Genomic DNA, 22936 nt, shown 5'->3' with positions numbered 1-22936 from the left:
ATGCTTGGTGTTCTCTGAGCTTCCTGGATCTGTGATTTGATGTCTGTCATTCTTTTGGGGAAAATTCTCACTCGTTATAATGCTTCAGATATTTCTTTTTCTTTTTCTCTTTCCTCTCCTTCTGGGAGGCTCATTATACATACATTACAGCTTTTAAAATTGTGCCTCAGTTCCTGGATATTCTGTTCTGTTATTCCATTGTTTTTTTTTTTCTTTTTGGATTTTGATTTTGCAAATTTTTGCTCACTGATTCTTTCCTTGGTTATGCCAAGTCTATTAAATTAGCCCATCAAAGGCATTCTTCATTTGTGTTATGCCATGTTTGATTTCTAGCATTTCCTTGTGATTCTTTGTTAGAGTTCCCATCTCTCTGCTTACATTGCCTGTAGTTTATATGTGCACACATCAAAGGCACCACTTGGAAATTTTTCATGCTTTCATACTTCCATTGTGTAACCCGTATCTTGATCGCAAAACAGAATGATAGCAACAAAAAACAGAACAAAGCAATAGTGACCCTGTTCGTACTTCCTTCTTGTCACTGTTTGCCTCTCTGAGTTACCTATACCAGACCTTTAAATACATAGATTAGTTTAATCTGTTTTTGGATTCTTTTTAAATGGAATTTGGATTCTTTTATATGTTTTTTGGTAGTCATATGTATATGTTTCTTGTGCTTCATATCCTAGAAATCTAATTGCTGGGTTGTAGAATATGCATATGTTTAGTTGTAGTGCACACTGCCAAATAGTTTTCCAAAGTGGTAGCAAGAGCACTCTCGGAGCAGTGTATGAAAGTTCCAGTGACTCTGTATATTGTCTGTACTTGATATTTTCCATCTGCTTAATGTTAGCCTTCTAGTAGGTTTGCAGACATAGCTCATTGTGGTTTAATAGGCATTTCTATTATGACGAATAGTTGAACACATTTTAATATACTTTTATGTATTTATTGGCCATTCGACTATCTGCTTTTACAACATATTTGTTCAGATCTACTGCCTATTTTTAATTAAGTTGTCTATATTTTCCCTATCTATTTGTATGCATCGAATACAAATATATATATTTGAATGTAACACTTTGTGCTGGGTAGATGGTAGACAGGCAGGTATATAATGTCCATTCCCACTTTACAAATTGCCTGTTTACTCTCTCTCTCTCTCTTTTTTTAATGGCTGTACCTGTGGCATATGGGGTGCCGCCTATCCAGGGCTAGGGGTCAAATCAGAGCTGCAACTGCTGGTCTATACCACAGCCACAGCAACACCAGATCCAAGCCGCACCTGTGACCTCTGCTGCAGGTCACAGCAATGCTGAATCTTTAACCCACTGAGCAAGGCCAGGGATCATACCTGCATCTTCATGGATACTAGTTCTTAATCTGCTGAGCCACAGCAGGAACTCCAACCTTTTTACTTTTTTAGTGGTGTCTTTAAATAAAATGACTTTTAAAATTTTAATAAGTGAAATTTATTTTTTAATAAATAGAATGTTGCTTATGCTAAAGGACGGGGTGTTTTTCTCTAAAACTTTTATTGCAATAAATATGTTTTTCCCCATCATCTGAAATAAGCTGTACACTCTTAAAATTTTTGTTCCTATCTCCGTTCTCTACACTTCCTCTTAATTTAGATCATGTTGTCATAGCAATAGTAGCAGACAGTGGCCTCATGGTTTTTTCAGTCAAGAGAGGTAAAGAATGATGGCGACATTGATTAATTGCAGCACCGAGTAGGAATAATCGAATTGACCTTAAGGAAGAGGTCGGGCTGTGTTACTATCCTTTCTTCCTGCTGCCAGATTTTTAAGGGGTCCGGGTAAACATCACCCCACTCTTTCTCTTGAAGTGTACTCATTTAATGTAGCCATAACCTGATTAATTGTATTAGAAGTAACTTCTGGAGGATAATTTTTTCCCCAACTTTTCAGGTTACTTTAAATGATGGTGAGTCTTCTTCCTAATGTTCCTTAGCTTATGATGATATGACTCCTTGTTTTCTTTTATCCCTGCAAAGTAATTTTCAATCAATTGTGTTAATTATCTTCAATAGCTTAGAATTACAGGAAGGGTTTCTAACCCGATTTCAGAAGGGACAACGCTAATCCAGAGAGGAACCTCTTCATACCCCCAATTCTTCTGAGTCAGAAGAGCTAGAATTTGAGGTCTTGGTTTGCTTTTCTCCTTTTTTTGCTCCCTGAATCGTCACCTTCCATCTTGAATTAGGAGGCAAAACAAATTACACATGTTTTTTCAGGGTTTGGTGAATTATTATATCCACGAAGTAGATTGTCATCGTAGATGTATGACTCGGTGAAATGTTCATGTGTGATTTTACTCATGTAACCACCTCCTAAATCAAAATATGGAGCTTTCCTAGCACCCTGGAAGTCCTGCGCTCTAGGTAACCACTCTTCTGACTTTCACCACATAATTTAGTTTTGACCGCCTTCGAATTTTATATATATTTAACCATAGTGTCTGATTGCTTTTGCTGAACGTCATGCTCAAGATATCTGTCCATTTTGCATGCAGACATCCATGGTTTGAAAACGAACTATATTTGCCTTAATGGAAGAAGAAAAAATTTAGATCTATTTTGTTTTGTATATGATTGGTTCTTTTCTGTAAACCTGTCGCATTCTCTTTCCTGATTACAAGTTCACAGCAAAGGTAAGTAGAGGGGGCCACTCTTCATTGATATTCCAATGTGGTAGAGTTGACAGAGCCCTGATTTAGCACACTGGAGCACCATAGCGTGTGGCGTGAGCCAAAAAGACTGAAAAATCACACTCTCCTCCTGTAATTAGTTTTTAAAGCTTAGAGGGCTGTTTGGCGCCCAGATGAATATCGAACCCAGTGCCCTTTGCATTGAATAAAGGGTATGTTCCCTTCATTACTAAATGAGGCCCTTTTCTGTTCTTATTTTTTTGACTAAGAAATAAAATGTATTATTTCCTGGCTTAACTTTGAATAAAAGGGAAAAGAAAATAGGTCAGGCCAGGGCTTTGATAGAAAAACGAAAAATAGCAAATATCCCTTTGTCCCCAAAGAAGCCGAAAGCAGGCTTTTTAGCCCATTGTCTTTGCACCTGTCATATATATGTATATATTTATCCTTTTGAGATCAATGAATGTCTGCTGATAAAAAGCAGTCCTTCTTTCAGGAGATGTAATTAGCAGAAGCGGTAAGGTGTTGAAGTAAAGGCGGTGGGGAGACCATGTGTCTTAGAGGTGCTGTCCCCCAAATTTGTTACCCCCACTTCATCGGGGACCCCCGAATTTCAGAGAGTGAGAATCATTTCCGTAGACCCAGGTTTGAAAATCCTTAGGTGGATAGATGTGATTGGCATGACCGGGAGGAGAGTATTTAGATGATAGAAGTCAAGGAATATATGAAACCTACAAATGAGTCTCGAGCTCTAGCATGCAGAAAGCAGATAAAGAATAGAATTTCCAGAAAGATCATGTAATATATTACAACAGCCAGAGTTGACAGTAAGTACCTGGCATTAAACAACAGTGTTGGACATTTTCAGGCACTGTTATTCCCATTCAACAGATAAAGAAACTGAGGTGCAAAGAAATTAAGTGACTTCCCCCAATTTACAGGGCTCCTCAGTGATGGAGCTAGAAATTGAGGTCAGATATCCTGGCTCCCAGACCTACCACAGTGTGATCAATGAGCCTTAAAAAATGGGTCAAGAATTTGTACTTTTGGACATTTGAGTTATGCCTTCATTTTTATTGATCATCAGAATCTTGGCTGACATCCTAGTAATTTTATGCTAATGCCACAGACATTGATCACACAGGTACTTTTACTATAGATTTAGTTTGTTAAATGATAATTAATTGTATTATATTTCATGTATTATGGTGTTGCTGGTTCTCTCCTTTTCAATAACAGATTGGTAACAGAATAGACAGCAATTTGAGGAAAAGACAACATATCAAAACCAGAAATGTAGCTGCTTTAAAACCTATTGTTTTGGGAGTTCCTGTCGTGGCTCAGTGGAAATGAATCTGACTAGCATCTGTGAGGATGCAGGTTTGATCCCTGGCCTTGCTCAGTGGGTTAAGGATCCAGCGTTGCCATGAGCTGTGGTATAGATGGCAGACGCGGCTCAGATCTGGCGTTGCCTTGGCTATGGTGTAGACCAGCAGCTGCAGCTCTGATTTGACCCTAGCCTGGGACCCTCCATATGCCATGGGTGAGGCCCTAAAAAGACAAAAAACAAAAACAAAAAAACAAATTTATTGTTTTCTCTTTCCTCTGAGTAAGCAATCACTGTTGAAAAAAGATACAAAGGGGACAAAAATATAAAAATGATGTAAAACAAATTATATAGGTTTCGAATAGTGTGTGATACAGACGTGAATAAAGAAGAGAAACAAAAGGACATTTTTAGCTCTTTTTAGTTGAAGAGTTCTTTAGAAGATAACTTTTTATTTTATCTGGAGAAATATATCAGTGATGTGTTTATCAAGACTGATTTTGGACTTTTATTTTTTGAAATTATGAACTCAGAGTGCTTAAAGAACAGCACAAATATTGTTTTCAAAGAGCAAGGCAATTCCTAAGATTTTATTTGGCATGAATTCTGTGCTAGATGTTTAATGAAAAAGCGTCAGAATAAAAGAGGGCAGGTTTGCATTTTGACCTTCTGTGGACCCAAAGAGTACATTGTAGACCCTCGGTAAATGTGGGATGAAAGAAACTGAATTTAAGAGTTCCCATCATGGCTCAGTGGTTAACGAATGCGACTAGGAACCATGAGGTTTCGGGTTCAATCCCTAGCCTTGCTCAGTGGATTAACGATCCCCCCGGCATTGCCATGAGCTGTGGTGTAGGTCACAGATGCGGCTCAGATCCCGAGTTGCTATGGCTCTGGCGTAGGCCGGCAGCTACAGCTGTGATTAGGCCCCTAGCCTGGGAACCTTCATATGCCGTGGGAATGGCCCTAGAAAACGACAAAAAGACCAAAAAAAAAAAAAAAAATAGGAAGGCTCATTCACTGTTCAGATAAAAAATAAAGAATGAAGAGCCAAAGACCTTAACCGGAAGGAAACGCTTTCAGTGGCCTCCCTGAAAGTTACAGGTGTAGTAACATGTTCCTTTTGGAAGCTCTTAGGCCTGAGTTCTAATCCTCAGCAGTGCCATAAATTAATGTCTTTTGTTTTGTTTTGTTTTGTTTTGCCTTTGGTAGCTGTAGCTGAGATTAATCAATTAAGAGAGGTCGAAATCTAGTAAGCCTAGGAATGTATTTGGATGTTAACATGGTATTAATAAAATACAGCACAAATAACCTTCAGAAAAATTCCCCTTGGAGATTTAAAGGTTCTCAAAACAACATAAGCAATGACTATAAAAAGGTTCCAGATAACTATAGCTATTGAAGAATCTTTAGATAAATTTGAAGGAATAGATAAAAGATCTGATGCAGGGAAAAAAAAAAAAAAAAGACTTTAGCTAGCTAGAACAAAACCTTCATTAGACCCATTTATTTTGCTGTCTCTGCAGGCTCGATATGACTTTTAAAATATAAAAAGAAAGATGAATTTAAAAAAGGTGACTATATGAAATACCTACAAGAGTAGAAAATGCTTTGCTAAAATAATGTTTTTCCATCTCGATTACACGAGATGAAGGTCATAGGTGTATGTCAGGCACTGACAGGCGAGACGATGAGAAGCAGACTTAAATCTCAAAATTAAACAGAAAAGACAGGTAATTAACTGGAGACCCAGCTACAAACATATCAATTAATGTTCGAGATTATTGAATTAGGCACTTTGTTGTTATATCAAAATCATAGTACTCTCGTTAGCATAAGATTGGCAGTGAATGAAAAAATGTAAATCTCTATATAGTACGTAAACGCTGGTCTGTTGAGACAGTTATTTGAGGATTATCATTATTTGTTAATATCATTAAAAAGTCACCAATACAGTATTTTCTACATCTCATTTTTTGTTTAATTTTAGATCATGGAATTATTTAACTTTTCTTAGATGTACATTGAATGCTATTCCTCTTTCTCTCATTTGGAATCATAACAAAAGAAAAAAACCTTAATCCTTCTAATTCAGTCCCCTCTGAAAGCGAGGCTGAGAAGGATGTTCTGTGCTATTGTGACGGTGGGAAGGACACCTGCCTTGCCTGGGTGGGAGCAGGAAAGGGTCTTCCTAAGACAGGGACCAGCATGAGACAGTCCGCACCTACCACTGCCAAGTTCTTTGCCCGCTGTTTGCGCCCCAGTGCCATCTCTACTGACGGCTGCTCTCTGCTGCGGCTTCCTTCCCTGCCAGGTGATGAAGGACCACTGGCCTTCTCACCTCGATTTCATGGAGCCTTTTCGGGTTCCCGGTCTACCGTGCTCTTTCACCTTTGCCTCTGCCCATTCCTCTTCCTGAGATGTCCTCTCTTCATCCCACCCCTGCCTCCTGCACCTGTCCAGTTCAGCTCTCAAGATGCAGTTCAGGTGTCAACTCCTACAGCATCTTCTCCACTTTCCTCCTGTGTTAGGATCTCACAGTCTGCGGGCAAGTTAAATAGTTTATAGAGTGTGAGCGCTATTACTAGAGGTAAAGATAAAGTGTAAGTATATATAAAAAGAGATGAGTAGAAACACTGAAATATATATTATATTTATATTATTCATATAATATATTAATACATATTTTATATTTTATATGTGTTTGTGTGTGTGTGTGTGTGTGCGCACGCTAAGAAGGGGAAATTGGTATTATTGGAGGGTGGGAAGAGGGGGCATGAGTAAGCTAATTCCTCACCCATCCATGGAGCAGGAGGTCAGTATAAAATGTCCCAAATGAATATATCAGTGAGTGGCCGGTTCTACAAATTATGTAGCAGTAGAAGAGTTAGAAACAGAAATCTTTTTCTTTTTTTTAAGTTGTAGGTGCTTCTTTCTGGGGCACAAGACTGAGAGGAGGAGGTTTGGGACAGGGGATCACTGCTTATCAATATTGGTTGTTTAACCGTGAGTAATGAGTACTTAGCTTTAAAATTTTTATTTGCTTAAAGAAGTATCCCAGGGGTTCCCACTGTGACACAGGGGATTAAGAATCTGACTGCAGCGGTCCAAGTCCCCGTAGAGGCGTGGGTTTGATCCCCGGCCTGGTGCAGTGGATTCAAGGATCCAGCACTGCCACAGCTGCTGCAGAGGTCACAGCTGTGGCTCTAATACAATCCCTGGCCTCAGAACTTCCATATGCTGCAGGTGCAGCCATAAAATGAAAACAAAAACAAAACATTTCCACATGCCCTCAAACCCTGTTACTGTTTATTGCCAGTTCTCCAAACTCTACACAGATATTCTAACTTTTTTTTTAATCCCTGAAAAAAAAAAATCTTAATCTTGAGCCATCTCCACTTTTTCTGCCAGTTTTATGCAAAGTATTTACTCCTCTCTGTAGCATCTTACTTTGCTCCAGAGGTTCCCATCTCATTCTTTGTCTTCCTCCTAAGAACCCCACCAATTCCTCAACCCCTTCCCCAGAGAGCTACCTTGAAGACGTGACACTTAGTTGCTTAGTTTCGGAATCATTGCTACTGCTTGAGATCAATTGTTCAATGTCTCTATTCTGAATAGATTGAAATTTTTCAAAACGAAATTGTATGGCATTTTGAGAAATAACCAGAATCATCAATAAGCTGGACTATTCAATGAGCAAGTTCGTGCTATATGAATTTTGACTTTCACATCTGGAATCGTTCTCAGTAGTTGAAAAACAAAAGTATATGTTCAATGTATAACATATAATTATTGGTTATTTTAATCCTGTATATTGATCATTGGTTTTGAAGCTTTAAGAAGTGTTCTTGTGGAAAGCTGTTGCTATTTATATGAAAGCAGAACTTTTTTTGGCTCCTGGCAGAGAAATTACACACTTCTGGAAGTCCCAGCGCGTACAGAAAAAAGCCTTATACCTTATTGTTTCTATCACGTGTGGCCTGAAAACATCCTCCAAAGAAAATTTAGTAGCCAGACCCATTTGAGTGATTTGGCTAAAGACAAACGCCTTCATGTTCTGAGCTAACAGAGCATTTCATGTGCAGCTTTATTCCAAGTTAAGTCCATAGCAGAGGTCTGAGCAGTGCCATCCACCTGAAAATAACGTGCTGCTTCACAGTTGGCTCTTTGCTTGTTGTTCCCTAGTACTGGTTTTCATGGAATGTTTCACTGTCTTTACACACTGATCGGTCAGTGCACTCATCTACTTGGTATCAAAAAAGGGGCTACGGAATGTCGAGAAAACCGAGAGCCGAGCCCTGGGTTCCTGTCTGAAACGTGGGTCAATTTTCCATCTATATTGCCTGCTTCTGATTTTTCTGCCAAGCTTAAACATTTTTTTAATTTGAAATTTTTAAAATCCTTAGAAAAGTTAAAATAACAGTCCCACGAATGCATATATACCCTGACTCGGATTGACTGTTAACGTCTTGCCATACCTCTCAGTTTTCTCTCTAAATATATACCCGCACTTCCCTCCTTCCAAACCATGCAGAGGTAGGCGCAACTCTTTACTCTTAAACCCTGAGCATGATTCTCCCAGGAACAAGGGTATTCTCTTCCTCACCCACAGCATTACCATGTCTATTAGCTTTATGTTGTGGCGATAACAAATTATCACAGGCTCTGTGACTTAAAACAACACAGATTCATCTTCTTACAGTTCTGTAGGTCAGAAGTCCAACACAGATCTCACTGAGGCAAGATCAAGGTGTCTGTAAGGCTGAATTCCTTTTTGGGGGTTCTAGGGGAGAATCCATGTCCTTGCTTTTGCAACTTCTGGAGACCAACCTCATTCTCTGTCATCTCCTCCTCCATCTTCAAACCCAGCAACCTAGCATTTCTCTGAGCCTTCTTCCATCGTCACATCTCTTCCCCTGACCATGCTAGGAAAGCTTCTCAACTTTGAAGAACTGCTGTGATTGGATTTGGTTCATCCAGATAATCCAGGATAATCTCCCTGTCTGAAGGTCCTTAACTTTAACCACATCTGAAAAATCTCTTTTGCCTTATAAAGTGACATAGTCACAGGTTTCCAAGATTCAATAGACATCTTGGAAGGGCCATTACTCTGCCTACCACACCAAACCTAACAAAATCAGCCTTTATTCAAAGTTTATCCAACATACAGTCTATAATCAAATTTCTCCAATTACTGAAAATGGGTCATCTAGATTTTTAAAAATCCAAGATCCAATCAAGATTCACACATTATGTCTCTTTAGTTTCTACTAATCTACAACATCTTCATCAGCCCCCTCTGTTTCTCATGACATGGAATTCTTTGATAAAGAGTCTAGGCCAATTACCAAGTAGAGATTTATCCAAAAGTTTCTTTGTGATTATATCCAGAATGAACACTTCCATCAAAAATACCATGTAAGTGGTATTTTGTTCCTCCCACTGTGTCACTTCACGTGAAGTCTGACTGTGCTGCTACCAGCAGTGCCAAGCTTGCCTGTTTGGTTAAGGTAGTGACTGCCAGGTGTCCCATTGTAAAGATGCATTTATTTCCTTTTGTGATTAGTGATCTCTGGGGTAATATCTTCAGACCATGTGATTTTTCTATTCTCTTATAACCTTTCAACCAGCGGTTGTAGCATCCACTGATGAACTTGGTCTAAAACATTAGCTGACATCCTTCTGTAAAAATGTTTTTCCTCCACGTCTCTCTCTTCATCCTTCCCCTCCTCCCTCCCAACATCGCCTCTTTCTCTTAATTGCCCCTTTTCATTGGTGGCTTTCAACTAGCCATTGCTTCAGGCATAATTGGAAGGAAAGCCTTCTATAAAAAGGAAGAATGGTGGTAAGAGAATTGAAAGTATTTGCACTGGAGAATGTATTCCTTACCTAATTTTAACGTGGATGCCTGGTGTTGGGCCAGTCTTTGTGCTGTCACATCCGGATGATTTAAATGTTTGAAGATGATCATGACTGATTACAAATACTTTCTTTAACCCACCTATGTGTTTTCCTTCCTATTACATGTTGAGATTAAGGGCCAGGATGGCAGAGTTGGGGACAAGTAGCTGCCTTTGTCCCCCAGGAAGCCTCAGAAAACCCTTCTCTTCTTTCAGAGTCCACCCATGTTGAATTTAAGTTTTGTGTCCTCCTTCTCTCTGCCCCCACATAAACTCTTGCATTATTTGTAAATTATGAACACATCACACACCTGAAACAAACACTGTTTTCTCTTTGAGCCTTTTGATTCACTTTCTTGCTAGGTAGTTACCCATCAATTAAACATCTTTGTCTTAAAAAGTAGGAAGATGCCTATTATTATTAAGGGGCTCTATGCTGAGATCTCTGTATGTCTCCCCTCTTATAACACTATTTGAGAGTTGAATCTTCAAGAAAGTCCAATTCCATGATAAGCAATTGTTGTATGTCTTGGTAAGGGGTCCTATTTAAATCCCTGGGCAAAGGGAAATGTTAAAGCTACCATAACTTATGTGAGAGAGTATGGTTTGTGGCCCTGATTAGTAAACAAAGAAAAAAAAAACTAGCTTTGCTTTCATCTTTGCTCCACCTGTACAAAATGAGCACATCTTCTGTGGGCTTCAGCTTCTCTATAAAATACTTGATAAAAGCTTGTCATCTTGGTGGGAGGCCCAGTCAAAAAAACATATGTGCGGAGCCAGGCAGACTTTAACGCAATATTTTTTCAAACTCTGAGTCATGGCATATTAACGAATTATGACATCATTCTTGTGGGCTTTGAACATACTACAGGAACTAGGACAAGGTCTGGGTAAAGTGCATTCTCAGTAAATGTCTGCTAAAGAATGTATGACTCAATAATAGAGAAGTAACCCAATGTAAAAATGATCCCTTCTCCAAGGAAGATAGACACATGGTCAGTAACTAGGAGCTCAGTATTGTTAGCCATCAAGGAAATGCAAATCAAAACCACAAGATCATACTTCACACCCACTAAGATGACTATAATTTTAAAAGACGGGTAATCACAGGTGTTGGCAAGAATGTAAAGAAATTTGAACCCTCATATACTATTGGTGGGAATGTAAAATGATGCACCTATTTTGGAAAACTGTCTGGCATATACTCAAAAGGTTAGAGTTACCGTGTGACCTAGCAATTCCACTCCTTGGTTTATATACCAAAGGAAATGAAAACGTACACCCACCCAAAAGTTTAGACGTGAATGTTCACAGCAGCATTATTCATAATAGCCAAATTTGGAAAAAAAGACAAATGTCCATTAAGGGATGAACAGAGAAACACAAGATAGCTCCATGATATATCCAGTGAAATACTATTTGGTAATAAAAGAAGTACTGCTGCATGCGTGAACAGGGATGAACATTGAAACCATGTTAAGTAAAAGGAGCCAGTCACACACGATGACTTGTTGTGTGATTCCATTTATATGAATGGACAGAGGAGGGACATCTATAAAGACAGAGAGTAGGTTAGTGGTCGCCTTGGTGGCTTGGAGATAAATGGGAAGTCTGTGGGGTGTGGGGTTTCTTTTTGGAAGTGATAAAAATGGTCCCAAATACTTGTAGGATTGTGTGACTCTGTGACTATACTAAGAACCATTGAACTGCGCATATTAAGTGGGTAAATTTTATGGTATGTGAATTCTGTATCAATAAAGCCATTAAAAAAAAAAATGCCCATGACTGAGCCCACCCATAACCAATTAAATCAGAATTTCAACAGGTAGAGTTTGGCATCGAGTATTATGTTCGAGCTTCCTTAGTTAAATTGTTAATGTATAGCCAGGGTTTTAGCTACTAGTTTAGATGGACTACCAAGGTCCTTAGTGCCCAAACACCATCAGTCTATTAAGTCCGATATTTTGTGCTTAACCCAATAGCCAAGGTGATTTAAAAATAAAAGGGAGGAGTTCCCGTCGTGGCTCAGTGGTTAACAAACCCAACTAGCATCCATGAGGATGTAAGTTGGATTCCTGGCCTCGCTCAATGGGTTAAAGGACCAGGCATTGTCATGAGCTGTGGTGTAGGTCGCAGATGCGGCTCGGTTCCTGCATTGCTGTGGCTCTGGCATAGGCCAGCAGCTACAGCTCCTATTCAACCCCTAGCCTGGGAACCTCCAGGTGTGACTCGAAAGCAAAAATGAATGAATGAATGAATGCACAGGGGAAAGAGCTTGTGGTCACCCCTCAACACACTTTTGTAATAGTCATGATTAATTTCTTTGGCCGACATCTCTGAGTGAGTAGACACCCAGAAACCCCAATTTCTCTGCCACCAAAACACACACACACACACACACACACACACACACACACACACACACACACACACACACACACACACACACACACGTTTCAGGCAGAACCCAGGGGAAGCTGCTGGCATCGCGCATATTCACCTTGCTTGTAAAGGACACACACAGGACCCTCCCACCTCATTCTCGCTTCTCCCTCTGTTCAGCCACATCCAGCCAGTCCAAAGTGTTGCAAGTTTCTAAATCGCAGACAGACAGTAGGCAAAGAAAGCAAATAAAAAATTCTTGATTTTGATTATTGAAGAAAGAGACACATTTCTGAAGAGGAGCAATTACTTCTTAAATATGAAAAATAGCTACTCACAGTATCGTATGTGATGAAAACTACTGAAGGGTAGACTTCGTGATGAGATTTAGCAGTTTCTAGGAAGGAAAAAATAATACTGTAATCAAGATAACTGGACTGTTTTCTTTCTTCCTGTTTATGAGGGTTTAGCCAAGATCTCTTTAGAAAAAACAGTTTTTGGAAACCTGGTTAAAGGACCCATCAGAATGGTGCCACCTCCATTATTTTTGACACAGACAAATTAGACAGGTTTTGGACGTGTTGAAGATTGAACAGTTGTGAAAAGCAGAAGTGATAGATGGAAATGTCATTGTCGCATCTTGTAAGAGTCAGTATTATTAGGAATCTAGGTAGGTGACCTGACCCTTTTATAATCTCCATCAGTTTAAGCTCTGACAGCTAATAGCTAAGTGATCTTTGTGGGTCACCTTAACATGTCTCTGTTTCTCTACCTATACAACAGAACTAATTAATCCCATGCCAAAGACTATAATCAATTTCCAGCCACACTGACATCTTTAGCCTATGGTCAGACATCTTATTAGGTTTTATGTAAGTCTCGTATACATCTGACCCAGAAAACAGAAACTGCTTCAGGTATCCCTTTAAATTGCTTCGAGTGGGGATTAAATGTAGACAGTTGGCTATACAGGTAAATGAGGGTCTGAGCATCAAACAGGAGACATTAAGGAGTTCCCTTCATGGCTCAATGGTTAATGAACCCAACTAGGAACCAGGAGGATGCAGGTTCAATGCCCAGCCTTGCTTAGTGGGTTAAGGATCCATGTTGCCATGGCTGTGAAGGAGGCCAGCAGCTGTAGCTCCAATTTGACCTGGGAACTTCTACATGCCATGGGTGTGACCCTGAAAAGCAAAAAAAAAAAAAAAAAAATAACAGGAGGCAATTAGAGAACCCACAGATTAGCAGTAGCAAGCAGCCATGGAGTGCTGAGACAAAGAGATATTTACTGAAGCACAAAGGCACCCAAAGGAATTTGAAGCATGGTAGAGCTAGAGCCAAAAAGGAGATGCATCTGTCTCTGGTGATATCACCCACGGCAGCCAGGGAGGGAAAGAAGTAGAATACACCTTGGGTACTTCCTACCCGTTAGCCTTCAGTTTCCCACTGAGGTTTCCCATTGTCAGCATCCAGCTGAGAACCTAGAAAACAGCTGGCAGGGTCAGCTCCCCCTAATGCCGATCAGAGCAGAGGAAAGGTGAGGAATGAATCTTAGGGTGAACAGGCCTAGGATTTTAGGGTTCACCCCCTTTTAATTTTGTATCCAATAAAACTTGGTACTTCTGCCTGACGCAAAGTAACTAACTAGTCCTCATATAAAGGCATTCTCCCCTTCCCCCTCAGCAAAGGTGAGTCAGCCTCATCTGTCATTGAATTTAATCTTAAATCCAGGGTCTCTGCAATCCCTCGCATCAAGTCAGATGTGATTCCTCATATGTGGTGACCACTGAACAAAAATGAAAAGTTAATACTACCAGCTCCTCATGTAAAATACTAGGAGAAATACCACCTCATACCCATTAGGATGGCTAGTATAAAAAAATTAAAATTGAGCCTGAAACAGAAACATTTTGGTGAGGATTTGGAGAAATTGGAACCCTGGTGCATTGCTGGGGGGGAATGTTTTCCAGCCACCCTGGAAAATAGTTTGATGGTTCCTCAAAAAGCTAAACATAAAATTACTGTATGATCCAACAATCCCACTTCTCTGTATACACCCAAAGGAATTGAAAGCAGAAATTCAAACAGATACTTGTGCACCCATGTTCATTGGAGCCTTATTCACAATAGCCAAAGGGTGGAAACAATGCAGATGTCAATCAGCAGATAAAAGGATAAACAGTATGTGGGATGTACACACAATGAAATGTGCAGCCTTAAAAAGGAATGCAATTCTGATGCGTTCTACAACATGGGTGAACTTCGAAAATATTATGCTAAGTGAAATAAGCCAGACACAAGCGACATACATGATTCCACTTAGATGAGGTATCTAAAATAGGCAAATCCATAGACACAGGTTAGAATAGTGGTTACCAGGGACTTAGTAGGAGGTGGAGGAAATGGGAAGCTACTGAGTCCAGGGTTTCTGTTTGGGAAGATGGAAATGCTCTGAAAAGAGACAGTGATGGTCATACAACATTATGAATGTACTTAATGGCATTGAACTGTGCACTTAGAAATGGTTAAAATGGTAAGTTTTACCTTATGTCTGTCTTGCCACAAAAAATAGGAGTTTCGGAATAACAGAGACACACCACTGTATATAAAGTAGATAAACAACAAGGACCTGCTGTATAGCACAGGGAACTGTATTCAGTATCTTGTAATAACCCCTAATGGAGAATCCGAAGATGTGCGTATAACTGAATCACTTTGCTGTGCATCTGAAACTAACACAACATTGTACATCAATGATAACTCAATTAAAATAGTACAGTAAGTGGAAAACAGAAAGATACCATTGATTAACACATGCAGAAAAATGCAGGGCTGCTGCAGTCTCCGTATCTTCTCTAACTGGTGGCGTTTATCACTTCCTTCTTCTGCCATCCATCCCTTGTTGCCCTGACCTTCTGCCAGCTGTTCAGCCTCTGTTTTACCTGTTCACGTTGAACTGAGCCTTTGTTCCTGGAAAAGCTGAGTTCTTGCAGTTCTGTCTTTCGTACTCGGCTATTTTTTTGGTTTTGTTCCCTTTTGCTATTACTATGGACCTGGAAATACTAAAAGGGGTTCCAGTGAATCCGACATAGTCCTGTCTACCTTTGCTGCATAGAAGCAATTCATTTGGCCCTTGGTGGTCGGCGTCAGTCATTCCAGGCATCAAAGTGACCCCTGTCTTGGCGTGTTGGTTCAGCGGTGTGAGAAGCCCAAAATAGCCGGATGACAATCTCTCTAGCCCTTACAGTTCGGTCATAGTTGTGTTTTCAGGTGGAAGCTTTCCTTCCTGGGTTACTTCTAGACCAATTTAGCCGAGCATTGCAGGGGGAAGCGCAGAAACGCCATGAGTGATATTAATAACGAGAAGAGGGACCATCCCTACTTCTAAACCTTGGGTTCCCAAATCCATATTTTCTTGTTACGGGCGTGGGGGTGGGGAATAACAGTACTATATATTAGTCCCTGGGTCAGAGTGCTCCAGTGTTCCAGCCTTATAAATGTTGTTTTCCAACTGGACCATAGCTGAGTCCTGCATCAGCCATTTCACCCAGTAAGTTTCTAGGCCAGGAACATTGTTGAATAGAATAGCGTGATTACAAATAAGACCGTGAGTAAATCTCCTGATAGTGGTGCTGCTAGAAACATTTGAAGTGAAGAAAGCAATTCCATACTTAGTGTGGGTACAGCACTGCTCCCTCCAGGACGCAAGGAGGAGGGAGGAGCAGTCAGTCTGCTTCTCCATTTGAGCCAGTCCGTATCCTTCTCCTGCCCTGTTTGGATCCTAGGGGACTGCTCTTGGGGCAGTTATCTTTCAGCGGGGTCAGCAGTGGGAAGCCATGGTAGAAGATTTGGGGAGGGGGACAGGGTCTGATCTTATAGGTTATGGGGTCAGATATAGCCCAGATCTGCAAATCCATCCCTTTGAAAGTGTTTGTGATGTTTCTTCCATAAGTGCATTTGGCCTGCTGAAAGTGCACATTTTTATTTCCTTCCTAAGATTTCAGGGAATAACAGAATTATTTAAAGACTAAATGGAGACCATTTTCAGCATCTTCGCAAAATTCTCTTAAACAAATTCTTGTCAGACAGACCTCTCTAAAGATTATAATTGTATGGTGAAATTAAGTGAAACAGGTTTTACACTCTTGGCAAAATCCTCTTAAATGAATTCTTGTCAGATCAAGCTTTTTAAAGATGATAATTGTGTGGTAAAATTAAGCTTAACAGGTTTAACACTCTGCTGCAGTTTCTTAGGCTTCTACTTGAGGATGTTGGCCTACTGATGATAAAGGTGACTACTCACTTGTAAGGATCTCTGCCTGAAACCTACAGGTTTGGGGTTCTGAGATCTCTTCCTGGATGTGACCGACAGTCTTCGGTCCATAACGGAGCCCCCCTCTTCCTTCACCATCTCTGGATAATGATTATTCTGCTGCTCATTTCACACAGACATATGGCATATCTTCATTAAATAATGTGTTTTCATGATAAATAGAAGACGAGGCCTGATATAAATTCAGATCTAGAAAGTGGAATTCATACTGACCCTGATGCTGGCAGTAAGTCCACTCCTGCAGTGGACACTGTATTTGGGGGGGGGGGTTAGGAGAGCTTTTTAAACAAATGAAGTATAGTTGATTTACAGTGTTGAAAGTGTACAGCAAAGTGATTCAGTTATACATATATATATAGCAATTATTTTTCAGATTCTTTTCCATTTTAGGTTATTATAAGACCTTGAATATAGTTGCCTGTGCTCTACAGCAGGTACTCGTTTGTCATTAATATATAGTGGTGTATATCTGTTATTCCCAACTCCTAACTTACCCTCTTCACCACCTTTCCCCTTTGGTAACCATAAATTTGTTTTCTATGTCTGTGAGTCTCTGTTTTGTGAATACGTTTATTCGTATCATTTTTTTAAGATTCCATCCATACGTGATATCCTATAATATTTGTCTTTATCTGACTTACTTCACTTAGTAAACTAATCTCTGGGTCCATCTGTGTTGCCCCTAGTGGTATTATTTCATTCTTTTGTGGCAAGTAACGTTCCATTGCATTTATGTACCACATCTTCTTTATCCATGCACCTGTCAATGGACATTTAGGTTGCCTCCGTGTCTTGGCTATTGTGACTAGTTCTGCCATGAACATTGGGGTACAGGTGTCATGTTAAATTAGAGTTTTCTCTGAATATATGCCCAGGAGTGGGATTGGTAGATCATAGGGTAGCTCTGTTTCTAGGTTTTGGAGGAACCTCTGCACTGTTCTCCATAATGACTGCACCGTTTTACATTTGCACCAGCAGTGTTAGTAGGGTTCCCTTCAGACTGCATCCTCAGCAAGCCTGCAGCCACAGTCCAAATCAGCCCTTAGACTGACCAACTAGTGCCTCTGGTTTGGCTCAAGTAGCTGTAATACCTGAGTCCTCCAATTTTCCAGGCTGAAATACTTGATGTGTTCCTTTGAAAGTTTTTCTCATCTGTGATAGCGTTTTCAGTTTTTTTGTCTTTCTTTAAAAAGTAAATATGTCTCTTGGAAAAAGTATAGAGAATACAGAGAAACACAAAACATAATCCAGTCACACAATTAACATGTGGGTATATAGATATGTAGTCTTTTTTCCAGTTCGTATAGATACATAATTATATTCTTTTTGAATATCATACAGTTTTATAAGTTTATTTTACTTACCTGCATATTATGGCTAAAAAGCAACTATATCAAACATTTTTCTAGGGTCCCAAGTATTTTATACTGTATAATTTCTAACAGCGGCATAGTTTCCCATAGTGTGGAAATGACATCATTTATTTAATAAATTAGAGGGTTTAGGGAAAAAATCTGAAGTTGAGCAGCTAAAGCCATCCCCTGAAGGTTATTGTAACACATAAAAACCATCCACCAAGCTCTCTGACACACACAAACCCTCGAAGGACTGATTTTGTGTGTGTGAAATGGTCCTGGCTGTCAATCATGTACCCTCCATGTCATGGTTCCTGTGCTCGCTCCAGGTCGTTAGGGGGTGATTACGGATTCCTGTCAAATGAGATGTCTACTCTGTATTCAACGTGAGGCAGTTTGTGTTTTTCTCAGTCTGTTGCTCTCCCGTCGGAGGAGGAGGCTGAGCCAATCTTTGGTGAGCCGAAGGGAAATGGGATAGGCAGCGAGCCCTGGAAGCACGGGGCAGACATGCCCAGGGCCCAGGATCCGCACATAAGCAGATTAGACTGCGACATAAATACATTTGTCTTGATTGTCACATTCCACCCAGGGTGACACCTACATGCATAAAAATGGCTCCGAGTTGGGTTTTCAAAGCCGTTCACCTCTCTTGTTGCTTTTTAAACCACCCAGCTCCAAGGCATTTTTTTGTGTTCTATCTATCAAAGATGATTAAGGGGCTGGGAGAGTTGATATATAAGGACAGATTAAGAAAACTAAATATTTACAACTTGACTGAGTGACAGCCAAGGGGAAGATATTATAACTGCCTGCTGGGCTCAAATCATGGAGGAGATATTGTCTTGCTTTCCCCAGTAACTCGATTTTAGGACAGCTGAATTCAGAGAAAGTTTTCTGAGGATGGCATCACTTATGCTAATTAGATAATTGTGTCAGTTGAAATTATATTTCATGGCTAGTAGCAGGAACTTGGAATAGCTGTGGCTTAAATAAGGTTTCATTTTCTCTCCTATAACATGAAGCCCAGAAGTGTATCATCTGGGCCAGCTTGGCAGTTCCATGATGTCATCAGTGCCCCCATGCCCTCCCGTCTCTGGCTTCATTATTCTCAGCATTATTTTCATGCTCAAGGTCATCGGGTGTTTGAAGAAGAGCCGCTGCAGCTTCACTTACCATGGCTGCATTCCAGAAAGGGGAAGGCAGAAGAGGTCCCTGCCAACTAAGACTGCTCAAAAGAATTTTCTCGAAAGCCCATTTCCTGATTCCAGTTTTTCTCTCATTGACCACCATATCTGCAGGAGGGGCTGGGAAATCGAGCAGGGTTTTTGGTTCGGTTCATCTTGTTTTTAATCTGGGTACATGGCTTATGGCAGCCATGACCCCAGGTAGGCAATGGAGGGTTTCTGTCCCAATGACTGACCTCTTGAAGATTCTGAGAAGTCTGGACTCTGAGACACAGTGACGTTTGCTATAATGTTACAAGATTCCATTTGTAAAACTAGGCCCTGAGATCTAATTTATTTACTTCTGATCACCCTTCTGTTTCAATTGATTTGTCACAGCATACCCTGGGTTGACGCTGAGTAAACTAGCCATCTCAGCAGACCTAAGAATAACAATAACTACAGTGTATTAGCCTTCACCAAGTTCCTTGTGCTGTATTATGCACTTAGCATCAGTGCAATGGTTTGCTTCAAAATATTCCAGTGGGGGGGTAGATGTGGATAAATGAACTAGTGCTCGCCATGAGTTGCTAATAATTGAGGCTGAGCAATGGCTCCATGGAAGTTTATTATTATTTGTGCTCTTCTTTCTACTTTGGTATTAATTGAAATTTTCCCCGTAAAGATCTTCTTAGATTATTTCGTAGGATGTTGGTACTATTAGCCCTGGCTGACAACGCTCGGGGCATTTAAGCAGCACCACGTAGTGAGTGTGGGGCAGATTCAGGATGCAGACCCAGGTTTTAGAAACTGGTGCTCTAACCCTTATTATTCAGCGTGTGCTTCCCAGACAAGGAGACTGAAACTGAATAGAAATGCAGACTTTTGGGTCCCCTGTCCCCGCCAAGACCTATTACGCGACCCCAGAGTAAGTTTGTACGCACGGTCAAGGTTCCTGTGCTCTGCCCACTGCACTGCTGTTGCCTCCATAGCCATGACTTACCCAAGCCAGTCAGTCACTCCTGACTTTTCCTTAATAATAATAAAAAAAAAATCTTACTGTCTTTGGAAGCAAAAATCCTGATCATGAGTCCCTACTTGATAGCATTTAATAATAGCGTAATAAGCATTTAACTCCCAGTATTTATTCTTTCGGTGTCTGCTGTAGTGCTGGGCCCTGAATGCCTCTGTGTCATTGAAGCAGTGTTCTGACTCTCTGTCAGCTGCTGATCATCGCTGCCTGCCTGAAACTGACTTTGGCTGGTTCTGCTTAAACAAACCCTTGCTTCTGTTTCCGTAAGGTGCTGTGAGGTTTGAAAGCTTTGGGACGTGCAGAAAACCCTTTCGGTATCGGCTCTATCCTCATCAGCTCTGCATACCCACCTGAACGTTCCTGAAAAGACATGTTTTTTTGTTGTTGCTTTTTGTTTTTTCCCTAGCATCTTCTGTCCTCATGTGTGACTTCACCCCTGTTTTTGAGAGAGTGAGAATTGTGTCATGTAGGCCAAACAGTTAACATTCTGAGCCTCCAGTTCCTTCTCTATGTGGTGGCTGTGCCTTGTGGTCTCTAGGGTCCCTTGCAATTTCATTCTTCTGTAATCCCAGGCTTTTGTTGTTTTGTTTTGTTTTCTTTTGTTTTGCCAACACCTACCCTGTGGCCTACACCACAGCCACAGTCACGCCCGATCAGAGCCTCATCTGTGACCTACACCACAGCCATGGCAATGCTGGATCCTTAACCCACTGAGCGAGGCCAGGGATCAAACCTGCATCCTCATGGATCCTAGTCAGATTCATTTCCACTGTGCCACGATGGGAACCCCATACATCTTGATTTTTTCAACACCTCCACCCCCTGCAAAACAAAAAATATTGTGAAGACACTGGGCTCTCTGTGAAATCCACTCTGTTATATTTTTCCAGCTAGTAAAAGAATCTTTTGCTGGTTTCTACTGGACTCTTTGTCCAAATAATGAATGCCTACATGCTTTATAGCTTCTTTGCCTCAGGTGGTTTTTATTTATTTATGATTTTATTGGTTCTTTTATTTTTGGCCACACCCACAGCATGCAGAAGTTCCCCGGCCAGGGTAAAACCCAAGCCACAGCAGTGACCATGCCAAATCCTTAACCACTGGGCTACTAGAGAAAACTCCCCCTCAGATCCTTTTTAGAATAAGTAAATGGATGAAAGAATGAATGACCGATGCTTAGTATACATTGCAATTAAAACCTACTTTCTTTTCTTTTCTTTTTTTTTTTTTTTTAGGGCCGCACCCATGGCATATGGAAGTTCCCAGGCTAGGGGTCCAATCAGAAATGCATCTGCTGGCCTATATGCCACAGCCACAGCAACACCAGATCTGAGCCATATCTGCAACCTATACTGCAGCTTGCAGCACCACCAGATCCTTTACCCACCGAGTGAGGCCAGGGATTGAACCTGCATCCTCATGGATACCAGTTGGCTTTTTAACCTGCCAAGCCACAGTGGGAATTCACAATCTCCTTTCTTAAAGAGGGAGATTTAAGAATCTCTCTGCTTTTGAACAGCTTAAAACAGTTTCTCACTTCCAGGTGAGCTTGGTTGTTTTATATATTATAACAACCTTCAAATGATGTATATACTTAACACCCTAAGCTGTTCGTCAACTTCCACAGCAGACGAGACAAGGGAAACACCTACAAAAGAGCAGGAATGGACGGTCCCCTTCCTCAGGGACCGTCGCTTGTAGGTAGGGCCCACGCTAGTTTCTGTTGCAGATACAAACACCAGGGTCCCTTCATTCTTCTTCCAAGGGCTCTTTCTCCCACCAGAGTAATTTTGAGCCAGTGTGTGTGTATATATATATACACACATATATATATATATGATAATTTTCTCTCAAAATGAAGGCTAGGAAAAATAGCATGCTGTAGTGATGATAATAACCATTTTGCTAGATATGCCTTCGAGAGTTTTACCCACCCGTTTTCTTCCATGCTGATTTGTTTTGCAGGGCAGCCTTTGGCAAGGAGTCAGAAGTACTTATTGGGAACCTGGGTGATAAGTTAATCCCTCCACAAGACATCCTCCGTGACGTCAGCGACCTCAAAGCCTTGGCCAACATGCATGAAAGCCTGGAATGGTTGGCAGGTCGAACAAAGGCAGCCTTCTCCAACCTTTCCACATCCCAGAGTAAGTACTTGCAGGGCAGTTCTTGCGAGAACCGCCGAGACACTAGATTGAGTGCTTGCATTTGAAATGTGAGTGTGTCTCCCCGTCTCCTATGGTGTCTCAGTTGTCAGAAGGTCCGTGTAAGAATTCTGCTCGCGCCGAGCCTCCAGCCCTTTGCGATTCTGTGAAAGGAAGTAATCTCAGCTTCCCTGTGCGGGACATGGGAAGCCAAAAACGGGCCATGTTAACATAGCCTGATATTAAACCTTAGAAACACAGAATCGTGTAAGATCGAACCACTGTGACTCAAGAACAGAAAGCAATACATTGTGTCCTGTTACAACGTCTCCAGGGGAGAAACTGTGTCTCAGAACTCCAAGCTGAGCACGTGCTTGATGTTTTTATTTTAACTGATATAAAACGAATGAAAAAGTGTCTAAAAAGAGAATGATAACCGTGATTAAGGTGCTAGAAAATAAAGACAATGAGAAAAACACTTATTCTGGAAAAGAGGTGGCTGAAAGATAACCTCATTGTACATTTCAAGGAAATTAAGGGATAGGGTTTGAAGTAAAAACAGGAAACCTCTTTTATCAGGGACCAGGGTTTCGGAGAAAATAATTTGGAAAACTTTAGTACATGTGTATTTT

The 22936-nt window shown here is 40.7% G+C and overlaps 1 protein-coding gene across 7 annotated transcripts in view; it reads left to right on the top strand.

Annotated features, from left to right (window-relative positions):
* The window catches only part of EXOC4 (exocyst complex component 4), a 799095-nt gene that overhangs the window by 655580 nt on the left and 120579 nt on the right, over nucleotides 1–22936 (top strand). For all 7 annotated transcript variants that reach the window (XR_014833792.1, XR_014833790.1, XR_014833791.1 and 4 more), the window contains exon 14: nucleotides 22129–22307. Coding sequence is in view for 1 of the 7 variants with exons in the window: in XM_021078821.2 (XP_020934480.1) it covers nucleotides 22129–22307 (179 nt within the window). In the remaining 6 variants the exon portion in view is untranslated. The remainder of the gene's footprint in view (nucleotides 1–22128; nucleotides 22308–22936) is intronic.

Source organism: Sus scrofa, chromosome 18 (genome assembly GCF_054392235.1).
Source record: "Sus scrofa isolate SSC_HxYL_T2T_F1_AM1 chromosome 18, Sscrofa_HxYL_maternal_Yorkshire_Landrace_v2.0, whole genome shotgun sequence".
Taxonomy (NCBI): Eukaryota; Metazoa; Chordata; class Mammalia; order Artiodactyla; family Suidae; genus Sus; species Sus scrofa.
The sequence above is the reverse complement of the archived record's forward strand: the minus strand, read 5'-3'. Positions and strand labels throughout refer to the sequence as shown.